The 27500-nt window shown below is 41.4% G+C and overlaps 1 protein-coding gene and 1 long non-coding RNA gene across 8 annotated transcripts in view; both read right to left on the bottom strand.

The window, feature by feature from the left end:
* LOC116689034 (protein MTSS 2) overlaps positions 1–27500 on the bottom strand; it is a 96676-nt gene that overhangs the window by 40201 nt on the left and 28975 nt on the right. For all 7 annotated transcript variants that reach the window (XM_032515315.1, XM_032515353.1, XM_032515334.1 and 4 more), the window contains exon 3: positions 26345–26418. In XM_032515315.1, the coding sequence (XP_032371206.1) occupies positions 26345–26418 (74 nt within the window). The remainder of the gene's footprint in view (positions 1–26344; positions 26419–27500) is intronic.
* On the bottom strand, positions 8395–15924 carry LOC116689154 (uncharacterized). The gene is made up of 4 exons (XR_004331927.1): positions 15904–15924; positions 15098–15105; positions 8842–8844; positions 8395–8642 (listed from the first exon to the last, which is right to left on the bottom strand). It is a non-coding gene; the product is annotated as an uncharacterized LOC116689154 (long non-coding RNA).

Below are 27500 nucleotides of genomic sequence, written 5' to 3'. Positions count from 1 at the left end.
TATATTTTGTGAACCCAAAAGCAGAAAACACCCCAAGTTTTAAAGGATGGAAAATACAATTTTCCGTCGTTGACTTTTTTCCTTGAAAATTGAACCACAATTGCACGCACACACACAACACACCCACCCACACCCCCAAACAGCCCCTTGACCCCGATCTCGTCCTGGGGCCCCGCAAGTCAGGCAGGGTTTTTTCCCCCTCAAAAACACATCTCTCCACCCAAAAGTGTTCCATGGTGACAGAGGTAAATTTCCAAGCAGATGAACTGACAAAAGTTAGGGCTAAAAAGGGAAATGCGTTGCGTTGAATTTGCTCTTTGTCATTTACATATGTACGCGCCTATTTTAATGTAGAAAAAGAATTTCCCTTTTTTTTTGTTGAATTTTTTTTTGTTGAATTTCCTTCGTTAGTACAGAAAATTTCAAAAAAAAATAGTGTTTTTTATTTTGGGATTTTAAATTTAAAATTTTGGCAAAAAACCAAACCCGCTGGGTTTTTCAGAAGGGAAGGAATAGTGTTTCTGTATGAACCTGAACCGTCGCGTTCTGGTCCCGTTGGAGGATTTCCCGGCCCGTCGATCGTCCCCAGGCCTCAAACAGACACAGGCCCCCCTAATAAACAATGACGGGGCGGGCCACAACAAAAACAATATTTTACAGCCCTTTTTTTTTCATTCATGGGTTAAATATCAATACAGTTTTTTAGCTTTTCGGGCCCCCCCTGCTGTTTCACAATAGACAAAAAGTCCCAAAATTTTCAGACGACATAGGGACTTGTTAATTTTCACAGAAAAAAAAAACAGACCGGAGGGAACACACATTTTTCTTGGGTGTTTTTAATGTGTAAATGAGAAAACTACTAAACAGGGCCAGAACAAAGGGATTTCACGAACTAATTTATTGGGAAAAATCCAGTTTTCATGCTTTGATTTCCCAAAAATCTTACCAAAAATTGTTGGTTTTTAAATTTGGTTTTAAAAAAGCTGTCTCAAGTCCCGTCAGTCCCCTATTTAACACGGGGAAATTTTGGTGTGAGCTTGTCGCCCTAATTGTCACAATAATGCCTTTAAATATAAATTTCCCTTTCGGTAATTCACCACAGCCTTTTTTCCTGTTTAAACGAATTTTGGTACTTCAAAGAAAGATAATACTTTCAGATCCACTTGATTTTCTGTCTGGTAGTACAAAATAAATCCCGCAGTTTATTGGGTAAAACTTTTTTTTCTCGTCTTAAGTGACATTTGGCCTTTTCCGCTTTTAAATCAAGGAGGTCCATGCGTTCTGAGTAGCAAGGTTGCCTGAAATAAATGACACAAGAAATCAATCCAATTTGGGAAATGGATCAAAATGACCTTTCAATTATTGGAGGAGCATCGGCGATTCCCCCAGTATATTTTTCCCTCTACACCCCCGCCTACTTGCACACGTCCAACGAAAACACACACACACACACACACACACACACACACACACACACACACACACACACACACACACACACAGCCTAGCTTGTCACATTAGCCAACCAGTGGCCTGTAGCTGAACTTTTCCAGACACCATGGCCGAAGTCAGGGAGGACCCTGAAACCCTGACTCGGCAGAGATCTCTCGGCAAAATCTTGCTTTCCGTATGAGGTATGTAAATGAACAACCAACGATATAATATGTGGACTCAAGCGGGAGAAAGTTTAAATTTAAAGGTCCCATGACATGGTGCTCTTTGGATGCTTTTATATAGACCTTAGTGGTCCCCTAATACTGTATCTGAAGTCTCTTTTATATAGACCTTAGTGGTCCCCTAATACTGTATCTGAAGTCTCTTTATATAGACCTTAGTGGTCTCCTAATACTGTATCTGAATTCTCTTTTAAATAGACCTTAGTGGTCCCTAATACTGTATCTGAAGTCTCTCTTATATAGACCTTAGTGGTCCCCTAATACTGTATCTGAATCCTCTTTTAAATAGACCTTAGTGGTCCCTAATACTGTATCTGAAGTCTCTCTTATATAGACCTTAGTGGTCCCCTAATACTGTACTGAAGTCTCTTTTATATAGACCTTAGTGGTCCTTAATACTGTATCTGAAGTCTCTTTTATATAGACCTTATTGGTCCCCTTATACTGTATCTGAAGTCTCTCTTATATAGACCTTATTGGTCCCCTTATACTGTATCTGAAGTCTCTTTTATATAGACCTTAGTGGTCCCCTAATACTGTATCTGAAGTCTCTTTTCTATAGACCTTAGTGGTCCCCTAATACTGTATCTGAGGTCTCTTTTATATTGACCTTAGTGGTCCCCTAATACTGTATCTGAAGTCTCTTTTATATAGACGTGAGTGGTCCCATAATACTGTATCTGAAGTCTCTTTTCTATAGACCTTAGTGGTCCCCTAATACTGTATAGTAGTCCTGCAACACATTGTACCTTTGCCTTGTCCCTTTGTGCTATGCTGTTTAATTTTTCTTGTCTTTGTATCAGAGATGTTTTCTGATCTGGGAAAAAAGACTAATATACATAGCATGAGATCATTTTCCCATATCATTCATACTTATGGGAGTGGTAGGAAGAAGAGAACTGAGAAACAGGATGATGACCGCAGTGAAGAGAAGAAAGAGGTCAAAGGTCAAAACCAGAAGCTTTAGCTTAAAACGTATTGGAGATCTGACTTCATGTGTGTTCGGGATGACATCACGTTAAACTGTGTCTGCTCTATGTCTTAGTTTTCTATCTTAGCCTGGGTCCCTCCCTTCCTCTCTGTTATTCTCATGAATTCCGGTCTAAGGGAGATATGTGTTGCTTTCCTGTCATATGGGAATAACCATCCAAACAACTTGACAGCCCATAGCACTAACTGTATATTGTAGAAGCCATAAAATATAGGAGTTTTCTGTATATTCTGTCTGCACAGGATTTCTCTGTTTTGTCACATCCTGCTCAACTCACATCCAGTACTGTGTGATGCACTGCACGTTCTGTTCCACATCAGAAACACCAACGGTCCCCTCAACGTCAGCCACAAGCACACATCCAGAATATTTGTTTCCTGCCCTGACATCTGTGGTGGGGGCATTCAAATAAGGGCCCATCATCAAACCCACAGATCATAATAATCTGATGTGAATTAGAGCTGGGCGATAGGGATAAAATCAAATATCGCGATATTTTTGACCAAATCCATTGATATTGATATTGCGGCGATATTGTAGGGTTGACAATTGGTGCTTTCACACGATATTAACACAATGTGATTTTAGATAAATAATGTGGATATAATGACCAAGTGGGTAAAGTCAAATAATAGAACAGCCAGTAAGTCTGGTAAATCACTGTAATGCAGCCTTTAGAACCAGAAACAATGTCATATCTCAATATTGCAATGTCCAAGGTTTAAGATGATATCTATCGATAATAATATCAATCCATTGCCCGGTCCTAATGTAAATGAGATCAACAATGTGGTTCCAGAGGAGAAACTCGTATTTATTTATTTTATGATCAGCCATTCTTATATAATTTTTCATATAAACATTTTCTGAAACGTCAATGGCAATAACAAATGGGGGAATCACTTCAGGAACCAAAAAGTTAAGAAACTAGTTAGAAACTAACTTCAAGAAAACAGGGTTACAGCAACCAGTTGGCAAATGACCCTTGACATCATAGACGAAGCCCACTACCAGACTACTTATTTGCCCTCCAAACCCACATGCACAGATGTACACACACATGCTCAGCGCCTTGGACCCATTAAGAAGCAGGATACTGTAGAACAGTGAGTGTGCTGGTGTATTGGTTTGGAGTGGAGTCAGCTGGGCCTGGGAAAGCAGGCACTTTCTCTGGCTTTGATTACAGAGGCTTTAAATCTCTTTTACACACATACACGCACACAATGACACAGTCGAATATACAAACTGAAATACACATTCCCTCCTTCCCCAGAGACCAAGGCTGGGCTAAACTCTAGGCCTCCAGACGGCATGGTTAATCAAAAATGTTTGGCCAAGGACAGTTTCTGCTGCTAAAAATAGCAACTCAGAAAGGGAAACAGGCCAGATTGCACTGACATTACACAAGAAACCGTTCACTCCTTCCTGGTTTTGTGGTTTTTGAGTGTTGTAAAGTAAAAGGCAAGTTGATAAAACTCTGCATAGATTCTATTCTGAAAGATTTGGTATGCCAAATAGTCTGGACAGGATTACTAGCCAGTCAGAAGCAGAGTATGAGGGCGTGTCCTGACAGTACCTAGGTAAGGATTACTAGCCAGTCAGAAGCAGAGTATGAGGGCCCTGACAGTACCTAGGTAAGGACTACTAGCCAGTCAGAAGCAGAGTATGAGGGCGTGTCCTGACAGTACCTAGGTAAGGACTACTAGCCAGTCAGAAGCAGAGTATGAGGGCGTGTCCTGACAGTACCTAGGTAAGGACTACTAGCCAGTCAGAAGCAGAGTATGAGGGCCCTGACAGTACCTAGGTAAGGACTACTAGCCAGTCAGAAGCAGAGTATGAGGGCGTGTCCTGACAGTACCTAGGTAAGGACTACTAGCCAGTCAGAAGCAGAGTATGAGGGCCCTGACAGTACCTAGGTAAGGACTACTAGCCAGTCAGAAGCAGAGTATGAGGGCGTGTCCTGACAGTACCTAGGTAAGGACTACTAGCCAGTCAGAAGCAGAGTATGAGGGCCCTGACAGTACCTAGGTAAGGACTACTAGCCAGTCAGAAGCAGAGTATGAGGGCCCTGACAGTACCTAGGTAAGGACTACTAGCCAGTCAGGAGCAGAGGATGAGGGCCCTGACAGTACCTAGGTAAGGACTACTAGCCAGTCAGGAGCAGAGTATGAGAGAATGCCATGCTAGCAGCTAGGCGAGCATTACAACGTGTGTTACAAAGTGACACACGTTTGTCTCTGAAGTAAAGACAGGACTACAACAGAGCTGTTAGGAGCAGTTGGTGAACAGGGTTTTCTGTTGGAGACGGTAAGTCCCTTTAGGAGTGGGGGGGGGGGGGGACTTCTGCCAGCACTGTGTAAAGGAAGGCTGTTGTCAGGTTTAGGGTTGTGAGCGAGCAGCCACCCTGGTGAAGTGTTCTTGAGCAAGAAACTGAATCCCTACTAGCTCCATATGCGATGACCTCACTAATGCATTTCCAAACATATAATGGAAAAGCAATATCACAAAACCATCAAACAGTACGGTTTCAAATCCCCTTCCCTCTGATCCAGCGACGTGACACCGAACTAGAATCAATAAATGGGAAAGTCAATTGAAAATACATTTGTGCACCTTAGCAGCCCGATATTGATTGGACATCTTTTCTCTCATTGATACAAATGTTGATGTTTGAATTTCATTCTAAGGTCCAATGTTATTCCACTACATAGTTGTATTATGATCCCTTTATGAAACAATCTGATCATGATTGTTTTGTGGTCCGTATCCTATCATCTACTGGCTTCTGACTTCTGTGAGTTGACTGTGAAAGCAGTCATGAGATCTGAGAGATTTATGAGATATGAGACTAAAGCAACACAAAGACATGTCACCTGTTCCAACAGCCAATAGAAACGTCATCCGGTACAGTCAGCTATAATCTATAGAAATAAAATTATCAATAATCCATTTTATTTTTATGTTACGGACAGCTGGTCAAAATGGCAGAGCTAAGACGGTGCCTCAACGACCATCCATACGTTATATAGCGGATTGGACTGCACAATTAATTGGAATTTTATTGAAATGTTGCAAAATGAACTAATGCAATATACAAATCGCAGGGGGGCACAATATTTGTTAAAGACAAAATATATGTCAAACAAATCTAAACTAAAGTACGGTGGTTCTGCAGAGACGTCCCGGCCTACGTATCATATCCTACAGACTAAAGAAAAAATCTTTGATTATAGATCCTCGCAAAAAAATCCCACTTCAATCATTTTCAATGAAAATGAGAATAATGGTACAAAAATGATCTTTCCCTCCAATATCGTAAATCATATTGCAATATCAGTCAGAATAATCGCAATGAGATATTTTCCTCATTACGTGCAGCCCTAATGGTGGAGGGAGATAAAGAGTGACTGGAGAGAGGGAGGCGTTAGAACAAAGCCGTGAATCAGAGAAATAAAACGCGTTTTTGCCGATTCATCACTAGAAATGTAACTGTAGTGAGTATATCAATATCAATGACGTTATCCACATACAAGTGCGTCCATATTTAGACGCAAATGATAACAAATGATTTATCCAGCCACAAAAAAAAGCCTAAAACTCGGATGATGGACCGTGTCGTCGCCTTGGTGTGAACTGGCAGGTTTCAGAACACTGCAGCCCGGCTATTTGCAAGAAGATGTTTTTTTCATCTTTGTAAGGGCTCATTGCACTGGAAACTGGCATCAATCTACAAAAATGTAAGAAAGAATATATATCCTCTTCAAAAACAATCCAAGGCACTCCGTAGGACTTAATTAAAATGCCTTGATTCCTAACCCTTGTGTTGTCTTGAACATCCAAATTGAATATCAACACTTTTGTTGATGCTTTTTATCGATGTTTTCACTTTTTCTTATGTTTTTTGTTCCTTTTTTTAACACTTTTGACTCTTTTTTTCAATGTTTGTCGCTTATTTTGATGTTTTTAACACTACGTAACCATAACGTATTAACTAGTTTTACAGTTATTTTTGGACTTTATGGTCAATAAACTTCCTTTATAGGAAATTATGCCTAATGTTTGAGTTAGAATAAGGAATTATTTAGACTACAATTAAAGGAATGGATGGATAAACACAGAGTGGAATGTGTCAACTTTTACTCAATACTATTTCAAAACCACTTCAATTTGTTTTTCAAATGCTATAAAATTGAATAAGACGCCCCAACATTAAAGAAAGTAGAGATTTGTACTTGGCAAAGAGCGTTGGGTGGAATCAATCATGTTATTTTGGGGAATTAAAAAGAACATTGATATAGGACAATGGGTCAATTTGACCCGAGGACAACAATAGGGTTAAATTAAGACCAGTTTCCACCCATGCAATGAACCCTTCAAAGGAAGAAATAAGCACACAGGCCACTGTTTGATGCCGGTGGACTGTAGGTGACAGCTGATTTTCAACACTGTCTCAACTTCCTAACCTCTCGAGGTGCCCTGACACATGATCTTAAACAGCTCTCACTGCTCCGGCAAATACTCTGTGTTACATTCAAGTAAAAATCTGAGTTCCGGTATCACATGCCGGGATGGTCAGCTGGACAATTTTGTAGCCTCTGGGCAATTTTCTCACTTTGGACTTGCAACACTTCAATAAAGAGTAAACATTCATGCACAAAGAACAGAGGGTTATCACCACCGACAAGTCAAGGATTCTTACCCATACACTGTGGAAATATCTGTTGACAACAATCTTTTTTTCTCCTTAAAATAACAGATAAAAGGTTTTGCCAGGAGGGGGAGATAACTTGGCTTATTCTTGGTGTGCAATTTTATAATGGCAACAGGGTCTTGGAACATGGAATATAACTGTATTTGTATCAAGATTGAATCCTATGCTCCACATGTTTTCAAGAAAATACTTTGACATTTTGGGATATATGGACTGGAAAGTTAGATGAGATGATACTGTACCATATGTACCACTCCCATAGTGTACTGTATGATAGTATGAAGATTAGAGATATTCAACAGGGGGTCCGTGACCCCTAGGGGTTCCTCAGAGTTGGTGCAGGGGTGCCGCCAAATTGTGTTTAACATTTTTTTTGTTGTTGAAAGTTTCTTTTCTCATAAATTAAAATATTTCTGAACATTTACATACCAAAGATAAATTTGGTCTGTTTGTAAAAAAAACTTTTAATTTACGCATTGAAGATAAGCATAAGGTAGCCAATATAACGGTTCAACTTAAGCATTGTGCCAGAGAATCCACTGCCATTCATTTTTATCCATCCAGCCCAGTTTAATGCAACTTTTAATGCAGTATACAGTATGTAGTAGGGGGTCCCTACTCTGTCTTTCAGCTAAGTGGTCCTTGGCCTAAAATACAGTGAAAACTACTGATGTATAGCTAGACAGAACCTAAGGGCGGTTTCCCACCTGAAAATCCAAACCGCGGTCCGGACCATGGTTTATATTTTTGTCACATTGTATATATTTACAGTTCCATTGTAAGTTTTGGTTCAAGATCTACTGTATACGTGATCAAACTACGTCCTGCCGTCATCAAATGCGTGAGCTGCGTCTCCACGGGTGTCGGACTTGGGGGGAAAAAAGAGGACTGAGTACCCAGGGCCCTGTGAGAAGGGCCCAAAAAGATGCTAGAACAAGTAGCTGTGGATGCGGAGAGGGGCCCATAGAGAATGGCCTTCTACAGGGCCCAGAATGTTGTGCTAGGCCCCTGTCTCCAGATATTTATAATTCAGTGATTTGTAGACAGGCTCCCCCGTCCTCTCGTATCCGCTCTCTCTGTCGGGAGTTTTTTCAACTGACTGCTGCTCTCCCCTCTTCTTTTTTTTGTGCGATGTTGAGAAGCAAGACACGGGAACTTTCTTTCTGGAGACAAATGGAATCTTACACTGTACATTTACTACCACTTAACAAGCAAACTGCTGATGTATTCTCTGCTCTGATAGCCGACAGCTGTCTGCTCTGAGCTCTGACTCGTCACTCACTCTCTCATGTAGCTACACACTAAGTGCCTCCAAGCTATTCCTTAAAGGAGCTTCCCCGGTCTTGTAACACAAGGAGGGCCAGCCAGAGCTTCTTGTATTTGGTCCGAAACTCCCCATCCCAAAAAATGCTTGCACACAATAAACAAACCGCATCAGGGTTCAGTTTGATCTGGACTGAGACCGCCTCTTTTGATCCTTTGATCCGGACCGTGGTCCGAGGCACCTTCTCACCTGCAATTTTGATTCAGACAAAATGAGGTACGTGTGAAAACGCCCCAAATTAAGCAAGTACATTACATGTATATATAGCTGACATTTTTATCCAAAGCAACGTACAGTTGCTATATATGTCAGAGGTCATACAACTCTGGAGCAACTAGGGGTTAAGTGCCTTGCTCAGGGACACATTGGTAGATGTATCACAGTGGGAATTGAACCCAGATTTCCAACACCAAAGGCATGTGTCATAGCCACTGCACCCAGATTGCAAGTACTAACCAGTACTGGGTACCAGCACTACTGGTCCACATGAGTATAGAACTAATATAGAGAAATAGGCTATAAATCATGATTTATTGGGAGAAACCAAGCAATTATATGTCAATTCAGACATTCACCACACCCATATAGCCTGAATAGACTAATCCTTTGTTTCATGAGCACATTTCCAGACACTGCAACAATTCTACTCTGAGATTGATAGTCGATCAGGCTCCTTAGATTGAATCATCCACTATTTGGAGTCACCCCCAAGGTATACAGTGCGTATGAATAATAATATATCCAAGACACATGCAATGATCATGTCAAGCAACTGCTGAGTTAGGGTACTGGCACCTTTTTTGGTCCAATTCAAGATAAGTCAGCAGTTAGATCTAAAAAACATGTTGCTACCAAGAATGATGCATGCATCCTTCATGTTGATCACCAACAAGCTGATATGTCCGTCCCTGGTGCGGCAGTTATGACCTATTAAATTTAAGATTTTGACCTGCAATGACTTGTTCTTGTCAGGCGATGTTTTATTGAGCAAAGCAAGAAAAAGAGGTCAGGGGTCAGGAAATCAAGGCTAACGTGAGCTCAGTGTCTTGCCCAAGAACACATGCAAGGTTGATACTCGCCAAAATGAGGGCTTTGATCAGTTTCAACAAATGAGATTTCCTTCTTATCTTTTTTATTTTTTTACTGTATTTGTTTGACAGCACTGAGAAGGGATGTAACAATGCATCGTGAATCTGTTAAATATGTAAAAATCACAAGAATAATAAGAAAGAAATCAAAAAAACTATAAGAAAAAAATAAGAAATAAGAAAACTAAGGGGAAAAAAACTGTTTTTAAAACAATTTCAAAAAATTAAACCTTTTAAATCAATAAAAAAATTTAAAAAAAGTAATTGTGATGCAATTTTCAAACAGCCAAGGATGTAATTTACTTCTGATTTCATTTATTTGACCACAGACGTCAATACACCGACTTGGTTTATTTATTGGAAGAGGTTTTGTTTTTAATTTTTGATGAAATACAATTTGATTTGCACTTTTGTTAAAAGGACACATCTGCTGTTTTGCACAGTTCCCAGGAATGTTTTATCCCAGTCATTTGTCTGCAGCTCATTCCTCATCTGTTAGAAAATCGTATCTCGAACTTAAAATCAAAATAAGATCAAATTGTGAGTTGAGTGTAAACGTTACATCCCTAGAAAAGAAGGAATAAGAAAGCTTAGGTCAAGTCAGCTATTTGTTAACACGCGCTCCGAGAAAAGAGCAACTGAGACACTCTCTCCCACACACACACACACACGTTACACAGAGCATTCAGAAAGACTGCTCGCCGTGGCTTCCTCACACGTTGGTTTGCATGTCGAGCACGTACACAGGCTTGGAAACATACATGATCATGCCCCGCGTGGAAAAGTGTTTGGTATTCACCGCTCATCCACCCTTCGTGTCACTAATCACACACTAATCACTGCCGCACAGAGCACACACGCTCCCTACATATCTTCTGAAACACATGTGCTTATGTGCATGTACAGAACACACACACATTCTCGCTCAGTCTTAATAGCACTCAACCATGCGTTCTACGGATGGTGTCCCCCAGCATGCCATCTGCATGGACGCAACATATGAGCAGCCTAAGGGCGAGAGAGGTTGTCTGTGTGTCTCGTGCCAGTGAAACAGCAGAAAGACACACACAAACACACACACGTACACATGCTTGTGAATGGATATTAGCCCTTAATGTAATTATAATGCCTGTTTAATCTCAGACTCATACATCCCTCAGCGTCTGACATACCTATCAGCATATGATTTGGATTTGCATTTTGCTTATCCCAAAAAATTCAGCATTTGCACATTCCGTGTGAGCATGTGTTTCTGTTTTCTGGCAGTACAATCTTGATTTGATCATGTCTCTTCCAGTAATCATGGTTGTTATGATGCTGCTTTTGTGGCCCAGTCTTTCTGAAAAGAACTACAAGACAAGTGTCAATGTAGCTGTACATAAGTGTTAACAAGTAAGAGTTAGCCTCGGCTGGGCTGAGTCACACACTGCAGTGGACTAAATATAGCATTGTGGGTAATGTAGTCTGGCGATCATGCATGCTCCGCTGCATCACTTGATTCCCACAGAGAAACCATCACAGAAAACCAGATTGGAGGAAAGTTAGCAGAATGAGAGAACGACTGGGTCACGACCCCTACAGTAACACAGATAATTTAACATATAACACACACACATACACACACACACGGTCAGGAGGGGACAGTGTGTCTCTGAGAGCACTTTAAATGAGAGCAGGCGGGCTGGCAGGAGGTCAGGTAGCTGTGGGAAACCCTGTTCTGCTGTTGCTGCTAATGAGTCTCTCTCCAACTATGATGCAACTTCCAGCGACTGTCAAGAGAACTGTTGACATAGCACAACAAATAACGAGTAACGTAGAAGCGTTCCCAGAAGCGTTCCCATCGGGGGGGTCGAAGTGAATTCACAGGCTTCTTGTACACGGACTAAGTCTGTCAGAGACTCCCAGGTACCAGTACCAATACTGGGAATTTGATACTGGTTCCTGAAAGACATCTTTTTCCAATATCAATTGTATAATCCATTTTAACAAAGAGAAATTACAACATAACACATTAAAGATCTTTTTTATTTATTTTTCAGCTCCTACTATGTAAGCCCCGTCTCTGTGTAACCACTCATAAGCATTATTAGTGTTATGGTTTGGGGGTTTTCTTTTATTTTTTCTTTTACCTTTATTTAACCAGGAAAATCCCATTGAGATTACTAGTCTCTTTTTCAAGGGAGTCCTGGCCAAGACAGCGGCACAGATCACAACAATTCCGTACATTACAGACAATTTCATAACAATTTCATAAAACTATTTCAAAAAATTTACAGACCATAGATTTCATTTCCAAACCTTTGAGCAAGAGTTTAAACTGGCCAATTGCAACCACTTCCTTTAATTTCCAGAACATTTGTTTTTTTTGGTCCTGTCTTGTCTCCTCGTGTTTGTGTCTTAGTTCTCTCGCTGGTCTTGTGTCGCTGTCCCTGTCTTGTATTCCCCTGTGAGTGTCTGTATGTTTGGTTTCCTGCTTTATTTTGAAGCCTGGTCTCTGTCTCGTCTTGTCTCTAGTTTTACTTCTTGTCTGTCTGATTGTCCCGCCCCGCCCTAATGTGATTCACCTGGCGTATCACCTGTTCCTCGTTACCTTTTTACCTCTTGTATTTAACCTCTGTTCCCCTTTGTCTCTTGTCAGGTTGTTTTGTGTCTCAATCTGTGTACTCCCGTGTGTTCTTGCTGAATATTCCCATTCCTGTAGCCTGGTTGTCCCTGTGAGTTTTCCCTGCCTTTGTTCTCCCCTGGACCCTTTTGGATTCTTGTATTTTTTTGGATGTTGCTGTTTCTTTTTCGGCTCCCTAAGGTTTTTCTTGGACTTTGGACTTATTAAATCCTTGTGTACCTGCTCCCGCCCGCCTCCCTCCACTCTGCTATTGGGTCCTTATTCCGCTTCACCGTAACCGTTGTAGAGGCATGCTGCATACTTATTGGCTCACTGATTTGGATGAGATTTACTCCTCAAGTATTCAAAATTGGTATTTAATGACAAAGCTTTTTTTGATACTTTAGAGGCTATTTAGTCGGTACCCAGCCCTACACAGAAATACACAGCCTCTGTGTCGGGGGTGGGGATGTGACCTTTGGTGTGGGAGATCCGGGTTTGATTCCCACTGCGTTACCTCAACCAATGTGTCCCTGAGCAAGACACTTAACACCTAGCTGCTCCAGAGGTGTGCAACTTCTCATATATAGCAATTATTTAGCAATTTAGTCATGTAATAACATGTAATCTATATTAGAACTGCATCACACAAGGTGAGCTTGAGTTGAGACTGTCTTTTAACACAAGGTCATGAATCACCTTCAAAGATGTTTATATTATATAATTAATATAAAAAGGAAATGTGTGTTGGAATGCCTCACCCCTCGTTAGACAGAGAGCCCCCAAAAACAAACGCAGTGCCATCTGTGTGTGCCACTGTTGCCATGGCAATGCACCCCAGCGGCAGAGCTGCAGCAAATGGAAGGTAGAGAAAAAAAAAAAATTGAATGGATAAAGATGAAGTACACACGCACTACCTGTACGCAAATAGACACATGCGCATCACGAAGGACAAATGGAAGCACATGCGTAACAGACGTGACGGAAGCAGGAAGGAATATGTTGTACACACGCCAGAATATAACGAGTCCACTCTGTAGCTTCAGGGGTTTGAGGAGGAATACAGAGGCAGTGTTGTGCTATCACTACATTAGATTCATTAAAAATTAGTTTTTAATGTGCTGGTTCCCCACATCTCAGAATTTGACGTCAAATTACATATTTGTAAATTGAAAGTCTTTGGTTTTGGACTCTTGATCAGACCAAATAATACATTTAAAGAGGTTACCTTAGCCCAGAAAACATGTTTTATCATCTTTTTTTGATATTTCAAAGACAAACCAATTCACAATGATGAAAATAATGGACAGTTAAAGTCCTCATCTATTTCAATGAGACCACTGAACACAAGTAGAACAAAATGCTGGGTTGTCTGACAATGCTGTGGCCAATCAGATACGTGTAAGAGCACATTTCTGGTAATTACTGTATAATGTGAACTCAAATTTCTATTGTTTACCTCGCGATGTGTTACAACTAAAGATAAAATGATTGATGCAGTGATAACTTTCAAGAGCAAAGGGTGGATGGTTCTGATCATTACGGCCAGGGTGTACAGATTGATGTCAGAAGGATAGCAGTACAAGTGTGTGTGTGTGTGCGTGTGGTGTGTGTGTGTGTGTGTGTGTGTGTGCGTACAGCTGAGCCAGCACCAGCCACACCAGTTATCACGCCTGGCTGATGGTTGTTAATGCTACGGATTAACACCTAACTCTCACTAACTCTCTGCGCTCTCTCACTTCTCTCTCTCTCTCTCTATCTCTCTCTCTCTCTCGCTCTATCTCCTCTCTCTCTCTTCTCTCTCTCTCTCTCTCTCTCTCTCTCTCTCTCTTACATTCACTCCAGCCTCTTGTCTCATTAAACAGGACTTGGCCTTGGAGCAGCAAGACTCACTGAGCTCAGCTTCCCATGCTTACTGAAGGAGTGCACTGCATATGTACGTGGTGGTGTATTGTGGTGTGTGTGTGTGTGTGTGTGTGTGTGTGTGTGGTGTGTGTGTGTGTGCGCGCATGTGTGTGTGTGCAACAGAGCATGTGTTGTGTTGTTGACCTCTGGGACAATACTGCACTGTGACATCAGGAAATGTCCTCAGAGAGAGAAAGAGAGAGCCAGAAAGGGAAGGAGGAGAGCAAAGGAGGACTAGGAATGATGCGAGGCAGGATTTAATGGGAGATACGTGATTGGAAGTAAAATGGAGCAGGGGGGAACAGGAGAGAAGGGAGGAGAAGAGATGAGCGTTTGGGGTGAGCATAAGGGTAGAGGAAACACAGAAGAGTTGGAGAGAAGAGGAAAGCTCTATGGTGGAGAGCAAGACAGAGAGAGAGAGAGAGAAAGAGAGAGATAGGGGGTGGCTGTGCAGGAAAAAAGACGCACACTGAGGTTGAGGCTTAATTAAAGACAATGTTATTTTTTTGTAGCGCTCCACAGCAGCAGGCCTCTCAGCCAGGGCCTGCTTACACAGTGAGTAAAGAGGGTGAAAAAGAAGGGAAGAAAGAACTTATTTTAAGAATCACTAATACACAAATTAGTCGATAGACACAAAATGAACTGCTGATTGTTTTGATTAACAACTAATAGTTCTTGTCATTTTCTTGAGCCAAAATGCTTCTTTAATGTCGGGACCATTAGTTGAAAAGAACAAGCTGTCGTATCCAGCTGATCTTTGGCTGTGGAAAATATTCCTTAACACACAATATATTCATAACATTTTCAGCTATTTTCTGGTAAAACGATTAATCGATTCATAAAACTCCAGAATAGGCGTACGCTTCTTGTTTGTTTTTCATTCTAATGCATAAGGATGTAATGATAGGAATGATAAAACAGTTGAAAAGTATATGCGCACAGCAAGAACAGAGAGAGAGAGAGAGATTATGTTGATCTTTATGAAATGTAAGTACACTTCACATATTATTAGCCTATGCTATTATGAATATGTTTGAATGTGCCACCCTGTAAATTGGGATTGATTTTGATTGGCTCTCAGTGTTTCTATTGCCCTGAAAGTGATCCTTACAATATCATCCACCACTGTCCTCGATATAGTTGTAGTGTGGCCGGCCCTTTGCCGCCCAACAATGGCACTCATTTTATGTTTTTAATCTCCAAATAACATGAATAATCCAGCTAAGCTGTTTCTGATTGGCTGATTCTCTGACTGCCCCGCTGGGCATTGGATAGAGACAAACTCGGAGAAAGGCAGACAATTAAATTATAGATTTTGATCATATAGGTCACAATGTATTCAGTGGGGTTGGGGCAAGGTCAGTAGCTGACTTATCATCATGCTAACCCAGTTATGTATAGCAGCCTACATTCCCCAGTTCAACCACTTAGGTTGCATCATCCACTGTATCCGATCAAGGGCCTCTCCAGTTGACCGTGAACGCCACGCTACTGTTTTCTGTGAAATGCAATTAAGCCATCTTGCTCAGATTTCTCCTCTCCTCTTGGCAACAACATGGCTATTTTTTTCTCTGCCACCACTTCCCTCTCCTTCTCACACACTCACTCTCTCTCTCTCTCTCTCTCTCTCTCTCTCTCTCTCTCTCTGCTTGTTGCCTGGCAACCATGCTCGTAAATGTGATCCCACTTGTCTGTGATTGGCTGAAGGGACGTCCGATCCATGTCAGAGTTGCAGCGAGAAAAGGGGGAGACATGAAGGCGTAACACACGTTATAATTCAAAAATATCACACAGCTGATATTAGTGTGAATCTTAAGCATTCTCTTCAAGGGCAATACTCACTGATCATTGTTCCAATCACATGTAATTTCAACAGGCTGAACCATGCATGTGTGTCGTTACAATTGTTTTTGCAGTGGTTATACAAGTTTACACACACACGCCTGTAAGCTAATATGCATGCATGTTAGAATTGCATGTGGGGGTGAGTGTGTGTGTGTGTGTGTGTGTGTGTGTGGGAGTGTCTCTGTGTGTGTGAGTAGTGGTATTAACTAGCAGGTGGCCTGTGCAGGGGGGGGTGCCATGCTGCAAGCTGAATAAGGGAAACCACTCTTGCTGAGTTGCATCCGTGCCTGTGTGTGTGTGTGTGTGTGTGTGTGTGTGTGTGTATGTATGTGTGTGTGTGTGTGTGTGTGTTTGTAGCTGTATTAACTTAAGTGGCCTCACATTTAAGTGTTACCACTCTTCCTCCCACCCAGGGAGTCATCAGTGCATGGCAACATGGATTGCCAGCCAGCTAGTTAATGAGGTAGTGTTAAATAGGTTTTTTATTATACTGAATGAACACACACACACACACACACACACACACACACACACACACACACCACACACACACACACACACAGAAAGGAATACAATACCAGACACTTCTTTTTTCTTATTAATACTTCTTATTGGGATATCTAATTGAAATAGACTAAAAGTAACTAATGGACACATGGTTGAAATAGTTTGCTAAACATAGCTAAGGTTGACACAGTTAGCTAAAAGTAATGGATACATAGTTGAAATAGTTAGCTAAAAGTAGCTATGGTTGAGACCGTTAGCTAAAAGAAGCTAACGAATGCACATTTGAAACATCTAGCTAGGGGATGGGAAACACTGATTATAGAGAGGGTCACATAAATGTTATCCCAGCTACCTGCGGGCCGGATTAGTTCTGTGTACTTCCACCAGTAGGATACCATAACCTGTATCATTCAATTCTACTAAATTAATGAAAACATATAAGCTGGTAACTAAAGTTTATTTAACCAGGATCTCTATTTTTCATATTCAAATGTATTTAGTAATGTTTCTACTCATTTAACAAACTTAACACAGAAACAAAAATCTACATATCTAAGTGATATACAATTAATTTCAATTCAATTAATTCAATTTTATTTATAGTATCAAGTGTTATCTCAAGACACTTTACAGATAGAGTAGGCTAGAACACACTCCATAATTTACAAGGACCCAACAGGTCTAGTAGTTCCCTCCAGAGCAAGCAACAGGGCCACAGTGGCAGGAAAACTTCCTTTTAGGAGAAACCTGGACGACCCAGACCCAACCCAGACCCGCCCAGCCTGGTAGGGGTGTCTGACGATCGGTTGGGGTCGAATGCAGAGTGGCATAACGTCCCCAAAAATAGTAGTTTAGTAGTTTTTTGTAGTAGTTCATGGCATAGCAGGCCACTGGCGGCATTACAAGGCACCAGCAGGACATACAGGTAAGCAGAGCGTAGCAGGATTACTGTACGTACAAACCGGCCCACCTTCAAGTTACCGAAAACTCTCATTCTCAATGGAAGCTGGCTTCTCCTCAGCTGCCTGAAACGGCAAATCTATCTGCGCTTGCATTGGGATTCAGCAACAAGCAGAAAGTAATGAGGCGGTTCATCAACCAATCGGATGGACGTCCTTTGCGCTGCCTCGTCAGAGCGGCCAAATCGGCCAAAGCGTCAAAAGCTCCCAAGGACTTTTTGATAAGCGTCCTTGACACGGCATCCGGAGCTTCGTTGACCTCACTCGCCGCGGTGTGCAATCGTCATTATTTCAGTAACTATTACCCCCCCTCTACTCCACCCTCCCCCCCCCCACCCCCACCCCCCCCCCCCCCCACCCCCACCCCCCCTCCCCCCCCCCCCCCCCCCCCCCCCTCCCTCCAACTTAGAAACATTGATTCATTCCCCCATTTCAAGTCTCAACTAAAAACACATCTGTTTAAAACTGCCTATTCCACCTAAATGTCTGTTGCTCTGCCTTTTCTGTTGCTTTGTTGTATAGTATTTGTTTTGCTGTATAGTATTGGTTTTTCTGTTGTATAGTATTTGTTTTGCTGTTCTTAATTTATGAATTCCCTGTGCGGCGTCCTTGAGTGCCAAGAAAGCCGCCTTTAAATAAAATGTACTATTATTATTATTATAACTATTTTCTGATTTTGTTTCCAGGCACACTAAGCGCAAATTCCGTGTTTCCCATCTTGCCCGGAAGACACAATTCTCTTGGTCCAGTTTTCTTTTTTAATAATAAGAAAGTATACTTTATTAATGCTGCAAGGGGAAATTACAATGTTTACACTCTGTTATTACACACAGGCCTGAATTACACACACATGCTCAGTACCTATACATGCACTAAATGGAGAGCTATCAGAGTGGGGGGGCTGCCCATAGAAAGGCGCCCCGAGCAGTTGGGGGTTTGGCTCAATAACACCTTGGCAGTGCCCAGGAGGTGAACTGGCACCTCTCCGGCTACCAGTCCACCACCATACTTTGGTCCGTATGGGGACTTGAACCAGCGACCCTTTGGTCCCCAACCTAACTTATGTCTCTCTTCGCGCTGTGTCGTTGCAGATGAGGCTTTCCGGTCAAGACCTGACAAGGCGGCAGTTGCTTGGCAACAAAGCTCTTGTCTTTTGAGGCAGTGCTCTCCAACCTTGGACAGTATAATTACAATTGGAATGTAATGGGCCGCTTGCTCCCAATACCTGTGAAAGCAATAATGTGATATTGTAAAATTGATTTGAAGGGCTGCACTGAGGAAGCGGGCTACACATGGCCCGGGACTCGCCAGTCTTATGTAGCGCTTTTCTAGTCGCAACGACTACCCGGACCACTTTTAACATTCACCATTGCCGTACAAGGAGCCACCATTCACACACATTTACACTCCAATGGTGCAGCCTCGGGGGCAACTCGGGATTCAGTGTCTTGCCCAAGGACACTTTGACATAGGAGGGCCAGGGATCTAACCACCAACCTTCCAATTGGCAGGCGACCGCTCTTCCACTGATCCACAGACCCCCCCCCCCTTTGCAACAACAAGTAGGCTAGTAACAGAATGCAATCAAACCCACCTAAACATTATCAGTTTAACTGTATGAAAAAATATGTGTCCACTGTATTACGTTAACAGTATTTAACAACACCCAGCACAAAATAAATGGTGGTGATGAAACTGACAAGGCTGGGGGGGGGGGGAGAACAGGATGCAAACCACTATCCCAATGACTCAGCTGATGCCTGTATCCACAGTGACGGCACAGGCCTGCCGTTGAAGACTTCTTCACAATTCCCCACAACAGCCCTCTTCTGTCCGTTTTCTGTCTTTATTGCTCTCTCAAGCGTGGACCTCTCTGTCTTTTCATAAAGTCATCACTCCATTCCTCGGGGGTCTTGAACAATCCTCGACTGTTGCTCTGCATCATTTCACTACCATCGAAACACGTTATTCTCCACACAGCGCCACTGTGCCACAAATCTGAAGTTCTCTATTTACAGGAAATCAATGTGTTATTCCTCTTTTGTCATGCTTTACATGAGCTGTGTGTAGCCCTTTAAAACACAAATAAACTGCTCTTTAATTAAAATTCCTACCTTGGTGAAATGACTGTAAACGCATGGGACCGGGGTCAGGATCACTGGCAGCCTCTATGTCACACTAGTGGTATTATTAGTGGTAATGCTTCTGGAAATCAAGACCACATTTCCTATAAACTTCATTGCTTCCTGTCCCCCAGCTCCCTTCCTCTGGCATCACAGAAGAAGATAAACATGTTGGAAATGAGTTTCCCAGCCTATGTTCTCTGCTTTCCTTTTCACCGTCTGCATTTAAGTGTCCTGTTTCAACTCACTTCTTGCTTAGTATGAAAACTATCACTCTTTTTCTTTAACCCTTATGTTGTCCTCGGATCAAATTTGACCCATTTTCAGTTTTTTTTATCACAAAAAATGGGCCTTTGAAATAAGCGCTGAACATGTCAACATTAGAAATATCAAATGACTTTGGAAAAAACATCAAAAAGCACCCACAACACTGAAAAAGTGACAAAAATGACAGAAAAAGTGATAATAGACAAAAAACGTCCTTTTTTTCATGGTTGACGGGAAGGCAACACAAGGGTTAAATGTACAGTATTAAGAATGTTATTTGACATTATAAAGTGTAGGGTGTAATAGAGAAAGCATGAAGAGAGTGTGTAGCCAGAAAACTACAAATCTATGGAGCAGTGTGGCTACATGTAGTCCACACGTACCAAACCGATCTCTTCCCCCCGTCTTCCCTGGCATCGGTTCAAGAATATTTGCGTCCAAACGATCCATTTGGCAATGACTCAACACGTTACTTCATATTCCAGGCTTATAGGTGGCGCTGTTTCTGTTACGGAAATTCTCCAAAAAAAAGGAGGCGGAGCATGTGCATAAGCTTGGTCAAGTGCAGATGTGAGTTGCGAATGCTCAGATTTAAACGGTTTACAGCATGGCGTGTCATTCTTTATTGTGACTGTTGATGCCACTGTGCATCACCCCCCCCCCCCCCCCCCCCCCCCCCCAACCGGCCCATCAGAATCCGCCCACCAAGAGTCTGGGTGGCGGATTAGTTTTTCCTTGTCACTGTTGCACTAGTTACTCGCTCTTATGGAAATTACTAGAATTGTTGGGGCTTCATAAATTATAGTGTGTGTCTAGACCTACTCTAGCTGTAAATTATAGAGTGTGGTCTAGACCTACTCTAGCTGTAAATTATAGAGTGTGGTCTAGACCTACTCTAGCTGTAAATTATAGAGTGTGGTCTAGACCTACTCTAGCTGTAAATTTAGAGTGTGGTCTAGACATACTCTAGCTGTAAATTATAGAGTGTGGTCTAACCTACTCTAGCTGTAAAGTGTCTCAAGATAACTTTTGTTATGATTTGATACTATAAATAATGTTGTATTGAATACTGAAATAAAGTTGTGTCATTATTAAACGTAACAGAAGATAGAAATCATTTCAAAAACAACAAAAGTAATGAAAGTACAGATTGCCAAAGAGTGTGGGGAATCTATCATGTTATTTTGGGTAATTACAATTGGGTAGTTACAAAGAACGTTAATATAAAATACGGGTAAATTTGACCTGAGGACAACATGAAGGATAAGATAGATTTAACACATGTGAAATGGAGTTGCACTTGGTTTCTGCATTTCATGAAAGTGTTAAGAAGACAAAGTGTTACGAAGATAACCTGAGAATAACCGTATATATTTACATATTTCCTCGCCTCGCGGTGGCCGTGGCCTAGAGCTGAAAAAACTTTGGTTCTCATTTCATCTTTGAAACCACAGTCAGTGGGCGCCCAGATAGCTCAGTTGGTAGAGCAGGCATGTCGTTCGCCCCTCTCTCTCCCCTTTCATGTCTTGATCTGTCCTGTCAAAAATAAAGGTAAATATCCTTAAAAAATAATCTTAAAAAAAAAGTCAATATCAGTTGCTATTGTGTAAGAGGTAAAACAATAGAGATTAGAGCATCTAAAGAATGAAGGGTGACTGTCTGTGTAAATGTGTGTGTTGTGTGTGTGTGTGTGTGTGTGTGTGTGTGTGTGTGTGCTGCGGTGTGTGTGTGGTGTGTGTGTGTTTGTGTAAAAATAAGATTTATGATATTCATTATGAAACCTTGCATTCAGATGCAGCCAAGAAGCCTGGCAATAAACGCTATTCTGTACCATCAGATCACGATGCTCATATCTCTCTCTCTCGCACACACACACCCCACCCCACACCAAACACACACACACACACACACACACACACACACACGGTTTACAGCTTTTCCTTGTGCCAAGTGTGCATAGTGAGAGTCCTGGGATTGACCCAGGTTTTACTGCTGCAGCTACTGCAGAGAGTATGTGTGGAGACAAAAAGAGAGAGGGAAAGGGGGGGAGGGATATAACGAGGTTTATCCTCATCATCACCATCATCATCATCATCATCATAAACAACAATGGTATTTGTCCCCTGGTAATAAAGAGAGAGGAGCTGATGTAAAAAAACAGAAGGGTTTTCTCACGGACATTCATTTTTTTAAATGTTTCCCTGACCAGCACTTAAAACACACACACACACACACCCCCACACACAAAACACCACACAACACACACACACACCCCAAACACCACACACACAACACCACCACCCAACACACACACACACACACACAACACAAAAGCTTGAAATCGATCCTATTTATGTGAAACAGCAGCTTGCATATTTCAAACAAGAGTTGTTACACAAAGTGAAGTAAATGTTATATATTATTACTTTTATACCTCAATGTCATTTTGTTTGTAAAATGGTAGTTTAATGCATCCGGGATGTCACAATGCAATGGCCATGGTGGACACTTTGAATTGACTTAACATGTGAGTTCATACAACATGAAGCAGAACTCTGGATGCTCTGCTATCTTTATTTTGGTTTGAAAGTCATTTTTAATTATCTCTTAAAAAATTGTTTTTTTTTTATTTTATTTAACAGTCTGCAAATCTTGATGAATAAAAGTGTGAAGGCTACCGTAGCTGTAATACAGACTGTGTGGAGCGAGAGAGCTGATCGCGATATATTATCTCAACGCTAGATGGGGGAGATTCCTACCCATTGGACGATTAAAGTGAAACAAAATGTTGGAACAAACAAATAATGCTGTGTGTCTATGCCTCAGTGCTTATCTGTGTGTGTCTTTTCAGCTCAGTCCTTGCTGCAGCGGCCGCAGGTTTGGTTCAGACCTGCGGCCCTTTGCTGCATGTCATCCCCATCTTGCTCTCACTTCCCTTACTTACGTAAGCTGTCCTGTCAATACAGCCAGTAAAAGCCAAAAAAGAATCTTAAAAATATATGTAGTACAGTGCAATTAAACATGGTATTTAACATAGGAAACATCACACTGACACACATGCACCCATGCATACTTTGACACACACACACACACACACACACACACACACACACACACACACACACACACACACGTGGCCAGTTTGCCCTGGGGATAGTGGATGTTTGGGCTATAAGAGTGGAGAACACATCTGAAAGTGCACTCAAATTCACCCCTCGCCAGGGAATTCACAAACAATTACACATTTCCTCCTGCTGGATTTCACCCACTTGCTAAATCTCTCTCAAACACACACACACACACACACACACACACACACAACATTCCAACCAAACAAGAAAAACTGTTTCTCTCACCCTCCATGGCTCCGTTCTTTAACTTTATCAGCTTAAGAGGACAACTGAACGTATCTGGTGTCTAATCGTTAGGGACCCAGCAGAAAACAAAGCATGGCCCTGATCCAGCAGAAGAAAACCCCACAGACAGAGTCTGTGATGCAGTATACAGACTTGTTCAATATGTGGATATGTTTAAATAATCATACAGAAAAGAGTTTAAATAAGTACTATGAGACACATAATCGGAGGCCTATACAGTCCAGGATTTTCTGTATATCCCCTATAGTTGTCTTCAATGTGAAAATTGGTGGTGTTCATATCAGTGTACGGCCATGCTAGCAGCCCACTGAGGCTGTGCTTAGTACAGTTGAAGCTCATGGTAATGAGCCTCAACTGTACTAAGCACACACACACACTCCCATACATATATTACCTTCAAGAAGACAGTTTTTATCATTTCTATTTAGCTGATGAAAACACTTTGGTTTGGTTGTCATTCTGAATGGGGCTGCCCACGCAGGCTCATCAATGGGAGTGTCGGTACAAGAGCAGAGCACAGCATCATCAGTACCCATTGGCTTTCACACACACATACACACACACGGTAATAAGTGGCACATTGATATAGCAAATGGTAGGAAGACAGAGAGCATCATTATTGGTGCCGTCTATCGCCTCTATCCATTTAACAAATCCATTAGAGAACATCACACACTGAGAAAGAGCAGCGATTGTACAGCATTTTCATAAATGGACTCCAGCAGGAATGACTCATCAGAACAAAAAGTACAAAGACCCTCTGATACACAGTCTTCGTCTACTTGCCACATCATATATGTGATATTTTTGCCTCTGTGTGTGTGTGTGTGTGTGTGTGTGTGGGAGTGGTAGCGGCATGTGTAATGAGCTGACAGAGCTTGGTGATTTCCTTTCTGGCCTGTAAAAGCAGCACGAGCCTCTTCCCTGTATCCTTCTCTGTAGGATGCCACCTGGGGCCACACACACACACACACACACACACACACATCCGCATCTCATACACTGTCTGGCAGCTGGCACCTATTAAGTCACAACAGGAGGAGATATTCCCTGTGTTACAGCCACGGTAGTCTTCCTCGTTTCCCTCTCTGGTACGATAGTATTCAGATGGCCTTTGGTGGGCGGTGAATGTTTGTCTGACCCTCTCAGCTCTCAGCCCACATTCGATTAAAGCTAGGGCCCAGCTGTAAGCCTACGCAGGGAATATCAAGAGTGTCAAGCCAAAAACACTACACAATCCATTGACTATAATTCTGTAAAGTTCAGTAGAGTTTTTTTGGAGTGTAGCTCAGAGAATATCATGTTTAGCTTTGCATTCAAAGGATCAAAGAATCCAGGATGCGCTTGCAGCAGGGGGTGGAAAACCCAATGTCACAATGTTACGATAGCTTGATAATGGAGTAAGTATTTAGAAATGAGGCAACTTGTCAAAAAATACTGTTGTGGTAAAGGAATTTTCTTTGTGTTATGTAGATTGATACAGTGAGTTCCACCCGTAATCTTTAAGCTGTCTGCTATTAGCAACAGGTGCTGACGTTAGCACAACAAGCTGATTTGAGTGCGAGGTAGTCACACGATGGCGAGCATAAATAAAACGCCAGAGCTGGGAGACAGCAACAGAGAGAGAGAGTTGTGTATAAGACGCTGGTGTTGCTCCTTAGTTGTAGGCCTAGGGGATGGGAATGGAAACAGATCCAACACGCTCCATCCAAGGCACATTCAACCGCATCACCCAATGTGTCAATCACAAGGAAATGCAAACCTAAATGCCCAATTTCAAAAGAAAAACTCTTGTTTGCATAATGAATTCATGTTAAATTCATGCATAGAAGTGTAAAAAAGAAGCACCTCATTTCATTGTGAAAAAATGTGAACTTGTGTGCTTGCCCTCCCCTGTGGTTGGCTTTTCTAGCTAACATGAAACATGGAATTATAGTGAGATGCAGCCTCTAGTTGCAATTATAATGCTAACCGAGACAGATTAAAAGCACAGGAGCCTGGCCATATTGAAACTATGAAGGAAAGACAGAATTGAGGATTCCTCTGCTCGAATTTATTCATAGTCAAATTTAAAGATATGACAGACTGCCGTCTATGACAGATACCTCCAAACACAGGTCTCTGCCTCCAAAAGCCATGTTGTTTGCAACTATCTATAGAATGGAAAACTTATCGTCCTATTGCATTGAGAAGTCTAACAAAATATATCCTGTTGCAGAAATAGCTTTAATTGTCCTCTACGAGATACCTCCATCCTTTATTTTGTCTCTGTAAACAATGCAGTTAACTTTGAAGTTTGGTAAAAAGTGTAACTTTAGGCTGTTGGAAACACTTTAATCAGTAAAAGGAGAAATCAGCAGGCTGCATGGTTGATAATATCTCAACAACATAATGAGATTCCTGGTGGTGCTGCCATGTGGACGGCACTTCAGAACAGCAAAACACAACAGCTTTGGCAAAGGGTAACAGTGAACACAGCTTGTTGTTTTCTGAGCTGGGAACTGGTTCTCTGGTACAGCCACACACACACACACACACAATGGTTTGTGGCACTATCTTTGTGGGGACATATCATTGACATAATGCATTCCCTGGCCCCTTACCCTAACCTTAACCATCACAACTAAATGCCTAACCTTAACCCTTACCCTCACCCTAACCATAACCATAACCATAACCTAACCCTAACCCTAAAACCAAGTCTTAACTCTCAAACAGCCCTTTAAACTTGTTGGGTCCAGCATGTTGGCCCCACAAAGCTGTCGGGACCCCAAAAGTATACTGGAATTCCCGGTTTTTGGACCCCACAAACATTGTTAAAAAAAACACACACACAGTTAATAATAATAATAATAATAATAAAACATTTATTTATAGAGCGCTTTCCATCAAAGTGCTTTACAGCAAGAATACACTTTAAATGCAAACAGTACAAAATTTTAAAACGAGACTTTAAAAAGTTGTCCTACCTCTGGTGTTGGTAGCCATGTCTGCCACCTTCTGAAAGGCATCCAAAAAGGCCACGACAGCCAGAACAGTGGTTCTAGATCAACACAAAACACTAATTACTATGGATAAAATGTCATTAAAATTATAAATTGCATATTCAATGGTCAGGTTTTGTGCTAGTAATGTAATGATGACATATTTGATTTGGTCAATTTAAAAAACTTTAGTGGATTTATGTATTAGTATGTTGCTACATCCAGTAGATATCAGTGTTATCCACCGCTAGAAACATACCCACAACACAGGTTTTTTTATTTGTAAAACATATTAATCTTATGTTTGTGTGAATGCTGATTCAGCCTCATACTTCTACATGCGTTCAGCTACAAAAAACATTCAAATGTCTAAATGTTCAGCTCTATAAGCACATGATGGGAAAACATTAACCTTTATATTTATTTTTTATTTACATTAAAGTCAATCTTCAGATCCTCTTCAGGGTTCTTTCTTTTTGAAATGCTACTCCTCACACATACTTTCACCTACAGACGTCATTCAAATTTTAAACCGTTCACAAAACCTTTAGCTATTACAGTTGTATTCAGCTTCATGATAACTTTTACAGTTTTGTGGTAGATGTCTTTTTCTGCGCTTAACAGGGAGTGACAATTTCATGACTTAGAGTGGGTGATCATCACCACAGTGGGAGGCATGGGAAAATCATCGTAAAACCTCTATGACTTGCTCTCACGCCCGCAACATTTACTTGTCATACACAATTTATGTGTCAAAACATTGTAACCGCTTTTCAGAAAAATAAAAAAATATTCCACTATTGTTTCATACATTTGTGGTTTTATTTAACATTTCATTGAACGTTATACTAATTTAAACCATCCCCACTTTTTCAACTTTTCTCACTGCTTTACCTACTTGTGCATTTAAAGCCGGTAATTTATTTCAGCTTTAGCAATGTAGCTGGTCAGCATTTACACGCATTTTCTGCAGGAAATGTATTTTCTAGTTTCAGTTAATTGTTCTGTAAATCGATTGAAATTAAAGCAAGTATACAAGCAAGCATAAAAACTATTCAAAGAGCAACAATCTATTAAATTATTTCATTTACATGATCTGAACAATCTGTTAAAAAAACATATTCTATGCAAATCACGAGAA

The sequence above is a fragment of the Etheostoma spectabile genome, chromosome 1 (assembly GCF_008692095.1).
Source record: "Etheostoma spectabile isolate EspeVRDwgs_2016 chromosome 1, UIUC_Espe_1.0, whole genome shotgun sequence".
Classification (NCBI taxonomy): Eukaryota; Metazoa; Chordata; class Actinopteri; order Perciformes; family Percidae; genus Etheostoma; species Etheostoma spectabile.
This window is presented reverse-complemented; position numbering and strand designations above follow the sequence as displayed.